This window comes from Carcharhinus amblyrhynchos, chromosome 2 (genome assembly GCF_965287045.1).
Source record: "Carcharhinus amblyrhynchos chromosome 2, sCarAmb.v2.hapA, whole genome shotgun sequence".
NCBI classification, from domain to species: domain Eukaryota; kingdom Metazoa; phylum Chordata; class Chondrichthyes; order Carcharhiniformes; family Carcharhinidae; genus Carcharhinus; species Carcharhinus amblyrhynchos.
The window spans coordinates 98,318,715-98,327,890 of record NC_137325.1 but is presented as its reverse complement, the minus strand read 5'-3'; the positions used below and the strand labels follow the sequence as shown (position 1 = coordinate 98,327,890).

General features: G+C 38.3%; 1 protein-coding gene across 1 annotated transcript in view; it reads right to left on the bottom strand.

Moving 5' to 3' along the window:
* Nucleotides 1-834: 834 nt before the first annotated feature.
* The window catches only part of plcl2 (phospholipase C like 2), a 259,438-nt gene continuing 251,096 nt past the window's right edge, over nucleotides 835-9,176 (bottom strand). Inside the window, exon 6 of the mRNA XM_080209629.1 lies at nucleotides 835-6,233. Coding sequence (XP_080065755.1) covers nucleotides 5,991-6,233 — 243 coding nt within the window. The 3' untranslated portion in view covers nucleotides 835-5,990. The remainder of the gene's footprint in view (nucleotides 6,234-9,176) is intronic.

Genomic DNA, 9,176 nt, shown 5'->3' with positions numbered 1-9,176 from the left:
GTCCCTAACACTAATAAAATCAATCTGCTAGCTTCATTTTGGGAGGAAGCATACTCTGGTAAGCAAGAGAAAGCAACTTCTAATTGAGTGAATCTTGTTCAATACAGGAACACTTAATTAATCCTGGCAGAGTATTTTCTCCAATATTTGTACCAGATTTTCTGATTTGCATCTAGAATACTGCTACAATGTATTAGGTTAGCAGATTTTGCCAGTGTATTTCATTTATTCACATGTTCCCGTTGAATTTTCAGACGCAGTTGTTTTCTTGGCAGTTTTTGTCAGCAGTGGTGGGACAATTCCTTTTACTTTCAGGGGCAGTGTGAGGAGTCAGGTCCCAAGTCTGGAACAAGAGTCTAACCTGCACTTCTGACATTGTTCTGAACCACACACTAGTCATTTTGCCAATGGAGCTTATGGTTAATCACAGTGATAACCCAATCTAACTAATACATAGAAAATAGGAGAACGCCATTTGGTCCTTCCAGCCTACTTCGTCATTCATTTTGATCATGGTTGATCAAAGTCAATATCCTGCTTCCTCCCCTCCGCCCCCCATATCTCTTGATCCCTTTAGCCCCAAGAGTTATATCTAATTTATTCTTGAAATCGCACATTTCGGCCTCAACTACTTTTTGTGGTAGTGAATTCCACACATTCACCACCCTCTGGGTGAAAAAATTTCTCCTTAGCTCAGTCCTAAACAGTTTACCCCTTACAGTTGCTCAGTAATAAAGAACCTTTGCCATTAGTATTAATTATGTATAATATACCTACTAAGGTCAGTAAATAATACAATAACAGTGGAAAAACATCATTTTATTCTGACAAATATGATCTTTTATTTTTATATGAATGTTGTATTAAAGCAGAACAGTAGGTTTCAAATTCCTTTTAAAAATAAAAAAAATGAATACTTTTTTCACATTGTTGCATTTCTAAGCAAAATTGTGGCATTTATTTTCACAATCCAGTGGTTCCCATAAGAATAAGTAAAGCGCTACTGAAACATTTTTTGGTAAGAAATCAGAAAACAATTATGTTGGTTACAAATTCAGTGCTACTGACAGAGGTGAATTGACGGAAATTCCTTGACTATATCATGAGTAGCAGGACTAAATCAGGTATTCCTTCCAAAATAAATCCACTGAAAACTCAGTAATATTGCTGCATGGTAGAAAAACACAACTTGTTTATAATGCCTCAGTTTACCTAATATCAGACACAATCATCATATTCATCATAATGGTCTTTCTTAAGCATTATCCAGAAGTCTAATGTTCAGATATCTCGTTACATGTATGATGAATGTATGCATTAGATTCTTGCAACTTGCAAATAACGTTCAGTCTACAAAGGGTGAAGAAATTTAGAATTTGCAAGGATTTAACAATCTTAGAATCAGGCCTAAACCTTGGCTAAGTGCTTTAATTTATCTGTCCTCATACAGAATGATTTGTTTCAGAAACATTGATGTGCTGACCATCATCCTCCGTAATCTGACCTAGTTGTACAGCAGCTAGCTTCCATAGTTTTCAGTAACTTAACATATATTTCCATTATGTCCTGAAGTTAGGCAAGATAAATTATTTGATTAAAATTGATCAATTTGTACAGTGCATTCTGAATTCTTCTTGGATGTATATAAGTGCCTTTTCCAACTCAAATGAGAATTTAGTAAAAGCAGATGGTTAGGATCAGATTATCTTATTATAGAACTGTGAACTGATGCTGCAGTTGTATCTTAATAGAGATTAAATCAGACATTAAAAATTGCAATATAAAACAGTTTATTACCTTTTCTAGAGTGATTCCGTCATGTTTTGATTGAATTTCAAAGCCAGTCATGTTACAAAAATAAATCTATAGAAATTTTGACGCTCCTCTCTTCTTTACAGTTGATAAAATCAGCTTCTTGCAGGGTTATTTTACAAGTCATGTCTCCTTGTGACTGAACCATGAATCAATAAGTGTCAAATAAAGTGACAAATCAATAAAGTTGACAGTGAATTATTTAAGAACCATAAGTAATATTTCTCTGATGAGACTGATCACTGTCACTTGCAGCCAGAAATATGCATTGGGCCATAACACTTCTGCCTGCCTTGTTCAAACATCTGATAATGAGGCAAAGGAGATGCAATTCAAATGAGGAGATAACCTCTTCCTCCTTTATAAGAGAGATCCTTGTGGTCCACTTGGCAAAATGCACCCATTTGTGGGAATGAAAGTCTAAACTCCCGAATTCAAATGATCGATTTGTTTAATTGGGCTGCAGTCCATTGCTATACTTCTGGCTTGAGTTTGTAAATGAAACGTTTTTCAACACGCCACAGAATGAAGTAAACTTCAACCAGTTTGAACATGTGCCCAGTCAATTTAGCTCAGAAATCTATAGCAAATATGAACATTAGTAAAAGAACATGCAATAAGGAAACTCAATGAAGCAAAGGCAGGAAGATGTGTTAGAGATAGAAATAGAGCCACAGATCTCGGACCCCGGAAATTTATTACGAAATGGTAAAAGAATAGACAACCTACTTTTTGTTTTCAATGGTTTCAATGATTAGATTTTAACTCATGATAAACCAAGTGCAAAGGATTATCGGATGGCACGTATAACAGACAATTGCTCAACAATGTTGAGTTTACAGTCTAGAGGTGCAAGTTAAAACTTACTTGTCACATATACAGGAAGGGCAATGGAGCAGTAAAGATTTACCCACCATTTATAAATCCAAGAATTATGAAATGTCCAATTCAGTAGCAGGAAGCGTTTGGGGGCATTTCAGAGGATTGTACCAATATTTATCTAAAGAAGCAGTGGGCATAATGCACTGTCACTAAATTTAGAAGCAACATATATTTCACAATGTCAGCAGAACATTTTCAATATGTAACTACACTGATTGGCAAGGATAGATTGGTTGATGTGATCTAATTGGATTTTGTGAGGACATTTTAGTAATGTTTCACAGAGGACTGTAAATAAGATTTAAGACTTGTGGGTTTGATTTCAAATGGACTAATTAGACTGAAAGTTGGTTTTTCAGTTAATGGCATTTTAAGTTCTATTACTCTTCTTATTATTTGATTCAAGATATGGAGACAAAGAGGTCATTTATTGTCCAATTTGAGTTTTGGCATGCACCATAACATAAAATCACCACAAGAGGTGGCTCTTAGTCAATGTATACTATGAAAAAATTGTAGTATTGTTTTTGATTACTCACTGAATAGCAATGTAAAACAGTTGTCAATAAGAACAATCAAATATTTGTTTAAATTAAAAGAAAATGTTATTTCTAACTTCCATGAATCATGAATCAAATCATATTTTGAATATCAGTAGACATTGCAACAAGCTATTTGAGTGATGTCATGTGTATCCAACTGCAGAACTCAGGTAGAGAACAAAAATCAATATCCGCCCATCCTACATGATTTCTCAAGCCCCATGTCAAGGTGGCACTCCATGCAACTGGCCCATGATGCATTGTGTAGAACCAATGAATCATATAGTGATGTTACAAAAAGTTCTTTTTTAAGTTATTCATTCATAATTTTCCACTATGTTTAGAAAAAGATTATTAGCCACAACACAATACACATGTCAATCATCCAATTTCAATAGCTGAAACTGCAAGCAATTTAAACCTCTTAACCTTTGTAAATAACTAATGCATAATGACAGATCTTTGTCAATCAAGCAATGTTTTATCTGGGACTCGGGTGCTTTAACAGACTAATTAATTTCTGGGCTTTGAGTCAAGCTTCATGTGTATTCTTGTTTAAGAGCCTGCATAATGTTTCTATATAGTGTACAGTGGATCAAGAGTCAAGGCGGTGCTATAGTCTGGCTTGTGTGGCGTGGCATGGCTTTGCACAAGGGCATGAGAAGCCATGTGCAGGTTGTTGGATCAGCATAGCTTGGCATGCTGGAGGACATGAGCTGGCATAGATGGAGCATGGGGAATGTGTGATGGTTAAGGGGATGTAAGGGACATGGGTTGAAGGGCCTGTTTTTACCTTAACTGGGCCAAGGCTCACAGCACCAAAGCAGACTTTTTAAACAACCACCTTGGCACCCAGCAGTCCCTGTGAATAGCTCTGATCTTTATCTTGGCTTGGCTGGCCCAACTCCAGCCCACATTGCCACCCCTCACCCCAAAAACAATATAAATCCCATCCTCATGGGCACTTCCTGGTGAGGCGAGCTTGTGTACAATTCTGTTTTCTATACCACCCCAAGGGTATGCAGTTACTGGTAGCAAGCAGGAAGGAGAAACCAAATTAAAACTTAGCATATAGCATCGCAGGGCAGATTTTCCTTTCTTTATGTTTGCTGTAAAGATCAAATAGTTACAATGCTTTAGGGACATTTGGGCAGAGACAACTGCACACTAATTTCCCTTTGTGCCACGTCCAGGTAACCCTTTACAACAGGTGCAAGAATAGGAACATTTCCTCTCTCACTGCAAGAAGTGGTTAGAGCAGAAAGCTTATGGTGGATACTAAAATAAAATAAAGTGAATAGATTAATTGAACCCTAATGATGCGTTCGAGATTACTACAATCTCTAGAGCCAGGAACCATTGAGAGGGTGGGGGTGAGGAGAGGAGGTGGTGGTGGTACACAGACCATTTACATTTAACTGCTTTGTAGTGAATTTGTAAAACCAAATGTCCAGAACACCAGTAAAAGCAGAATCTGAAAAAGTTTACTGAAGAATTGGATCAATATTTGAGAGAGTGGTGATTCAAGTGCAACAATTTTTTGGAATAGGGAGGTGGAATTGCACCTTTTCAATCTGTTGTACATTCCTCTGCTTCTTTCTGGGTAGGTTACAATGGTAAGTTTCTTAAAAGCTTTCCTTAGTTTTATTTTCATTTTCAGTGATGGAATAAATATGTTATATTTTGAATGAATGGTAACATACTGTACTGAGGAATCTGAGCAAACGTCTGCAGCAAAGCGCTATGCTTTTTTGCAAACTAGACCACTACTAGCTCTAATGGTTTTCAAATGGCTTCTGTTTTAAAAAATATATGCAAATCTTGTCTCTAACTCACTCTCCACGAGCCAGCCCTATTTAAGAAGTTCAGGCTTGTCAACACTGGCAATGTTGTTTAGCAATTTGTTGATTTTGGGCTGCTGTGCTCTATAGAAGAGAGAGATCAAAGTTTCTCACTTTCATCCCAGCGAATCATGTACATTAAACAATGCACATGATCATGGCTGCTGGTAATCCTGTGAATTAATGACTTTTCTGGACTAGACATTCTTCCTCGTGGGAATTAATAAGCCTACTCGCACTTTCACAAAATAGGAATTATATACAACAACCTGCTAAAAGCTGCTGCCTATTTGGTCACCAGACGGCGATACAAGCACTTCAAATGTTTTTTTGACATGAACAATTATCTCTGAAATAATAAGTTTACAGCAAAAGTTTTCCAGCTTTTCCTTGATTAATGGTCTTCATAAAGTGCACTGAAGCTTCAGTGACCACAATCAATAATACACTTCCATTTATGGCTCAACAGGCTTTAGAATGTTTGGGTAGCATCACTACACACACCTCATTGTATTTATATATACTTTACATATTCCTCTGTATAATTACTATTTTTCAATCAAATGAAGTCATGAATTTTAGGTATCTCGAGAAATGTTACATTTACAAAAAAGAATGCAAAATGGCAGCATAAATTACTAGAAAAGAAGTTACACTTCAACTAATTCTTTGTGACATATATACATATTCGTTTGGCAGATGAACATTTAATGGCAAGTCCACTACTTCTTTGAAGCAGTGGTATACTTCCACCACTAGTAGTATACTTTCATTTGGAGAAGTGTTACATTCATAGCTCCATTTGTCACATTATTCTGAGCCTTCAGAATTGTGCCTTAGGATTTACAAAGTACTAAAACCAACCAACTGAGAAGGCTTTGAAGTGCAATCCAAATGTTCTACATGGTTGCATTCATTTGGCAGCTTTGATAGATTTCTGAGTGGTTGTATTCTGGTGAGGTTCAGCACCTTGGTCTCCAGATCCAATGTTTACACTTTCTTTTTCAGGTATGGCCTCTAGACTCCGCCTCGCTTTGGGTTGTTCCGCACTCCCAGTACCTGGCTTGTTCAGACCACAAGACACTGCAGCGTAATGGATTTGCTTCAGGTTGTCCAGTGCTTCAATTTTAGCATGTTTCAACAGGTCAGCTTGTCCCTGTCAAGAATGAATAATTAATCTTAAAGTAAACAAATTGTTTGCGTAGGTACAACACGCAGATATAGGAGAGAAGCTCAAGGAAATTATACTTATTACCATGACTTTAGAGGCTTGAGTCCCAGCCAGAAGCACCACACTCATGGTTGGTAGATTGGATGCAAGACAACATTATTGGCCTGATTCTCCAACTGGTGTCCCCTGTGAGGGCAGCTTCCCACACACAGGGAATAGCACATCCTGGAGCTGCTGTTTAAAGTACATATTGTACAAACTTCCAAATTGCATTGATTCACATCAGGACATCAACTCAATATAATTATCCAGCAGGACTGAGTTGTTTGGGATCAGTGTTGTTTCTAATTTACACCAATGATTTGGATTTGAAAACTGAGCAAACTGGTCATATTTGTACAGGGACAGTGGAGTTACAGGAGGCAGTTAAAATATTAGAAAATGGATTAAACAAAATACTTAAATGGGCTAAAAAGAGCTTGTGTGACTGTATGTCTTTCCACAGATTAACAACCCTTTGAGAGAAGTTATTTCTCCTCATCTCCCTTTATCCTAAAATTATGATCTCTTGTAGATTGCTCCACAAGAGGAAACATCCTTTCTACGTCTACTTTGTCAGTCCCTTTTATCATCATATATACCTCAATGAGATCTCCTCTCATCCTTCTAAACTGAAGAGAGCATAGGTCTAAACTGCTCAACCTCTCTTCAAAAGACAAACCATTCATCTCTGAAATCAATCTAGTTACCTCCTCTGAACTGCCTCTAGTCGCAACTACATCTCTTCTCAAGTAAGGGAACCAAAACTGTACAGAATACTCATGCAATTACAGCAACACTTCTCTAATTTTATACACTATTCCTGCAGCAGTAAATGCCAAAATTCCATCTGCCTTCCTTATTACATGCTGTTCCTGCATACTAGTTTCCTGCAATTCATGCACGAGGACCACCCAGACCCTTCTGCACTCTGATGTTTCTCTCCATTTAGGCAAGTTGCCTTTCTAACCAAAAGCTATATTTAAATTTAATGTCAAGGTATTCTTCTCCACACTGATCAACATTTGGAACGTGAAGAACTCTTGAGTCATTTAAGAAATAATTTGATGCAGTAAAGGTGTGGAATAGGAGGAGGAAGGTGTATAAGATTATTTTGGATAAACTAATCAAGCTGACCCTTATCTGTGATTAGCATTACAAGCTGAGCGAAATCACTTAATGTGTTACATCAAATCATAAAATGGTTACAGCAGAGAAGGAAGGCATTTAATCTGTAACATCTATGTTGGTCTCTGTAGAAGCAACTTAATTAGATCCACTCCAACAGAATCTTGTGATCCCACACTTCACTATCAGGGTGGGCAGATTGGAGATAAAGCAACATTGATTTTACAACTGGTGCTCCTGATGAATGCTTAATCCGCACTTTCAATACATTGCAGATTTATGTAGAGTAATTGTATTAGCTAGATTCAATTTTAATAGGAGGAATCTTATGGGAATTTGCCAGTGTCAGTTCTGGCGAGGAAACCGGTATGCAACACTCCAGCTCCACTGGTCTGTTTTCTCTCCAGATCCTGACAATGTATGGCAGTACAGTAGTTAACACTGCTGCCTCACAGCACCAGGGACCCAGGTTCAATTCTGGCCTTGGGTCACTGTGTGGAGTTTGCACATTCTCCCCACGTCTGCGTGGGTTTCCTCCAGGTTCCTCAGTCTTGTAGGTTAGGTGGATTAGGACAAGAGGAGTAGAGACATTGCTGCCTTCTTAATTCCATGGTGGGAAGGCTCACAGATATCCTTCATACCTTGCCTTAATGCTCACTCAAGGGCTTCTTCATCCACTACTGATATTTACCCACTCTCCCGTTTGTCTTGTGGGAAGCCTGAAAAACAATCACAGCTGGTGTTGCTTACGGTTTCTGGGGTGCTGATCAAGGACTTGGCATTAGGATAAGGGGAGGGGGGAGGTGTAAGAACTGTTGCAAGTCACTCTTCTGCCCTTCCTACCAATACCTTTCCCCAGGCCTGCTTGCAAAACCCTTCTGTAGTTACTCAACTATGCTTGGGCAAAACTAGGGCCTCAGGTGGGTGCAGTACCAGTACTAGCCACTGTCATCTCGGTGATGCTGCCAACCAATGAAGAGATGCTAGCCAGGTTCTGTCTGGCTGGCAGCTCTTGATGGGCAAGGAATTCTTCCCCCAGGGTCTCTGATTCAAGAAGGCACACCGATGCCCAGCAATCTGCCTGGTCTCTTGCCAGCTCCCCACTCAGTTGCCTCCATAGCTCTTTCTCAGTCACATTATTTGGTTTAAAATGAACAGCTTTGGGTGGGATATTTCTCCCTCTCCGCAGTGTGCTTGGCAGTAGCAGGAGGCGGAGTGCTGCTCGCTACTGGCGGGATCTTACAGTCTTGCTCTTGCCAATGGGGTTTCCCTTTTAATGCATCCCTCACAGGCAAGAAATCAGTGGCAAAGTTGTGCTGTAAGATCCCATTGGTGTAAATGTCAGCAAGATTTAGCCGTTTGGCTCTAAGTTCTAGGAACAGAAGTTGAAGACGTGCTAGATTGCTCTAGCTTTTAACTTGAATGTTGACACAGAAATGCAACATTCAAGGAATACTCAATTTCAAAGATGTGACTTTCCTTATACAGTTCTGTTTTCAGCTCTTTCAATAATAAAGAATGCTTCTGCAATCATTCTATATTTTTTCACTTAGATCAAACAATCATCAGACAAGGAGTCAAAATGCAGTAACATCTAACTATATTCCCTTTGGAATAAATCACTTATATGGTAGTTATCAACAATAGTGGTTTATTGAAAAGTAGTACTGTATTTTAACTGGGTTTCACACTATATCTGGAAAAATTCAGAATGTTCCTAAAATAAAATTCTCTTGTTGAATATCAGTGACAATTTTCTTA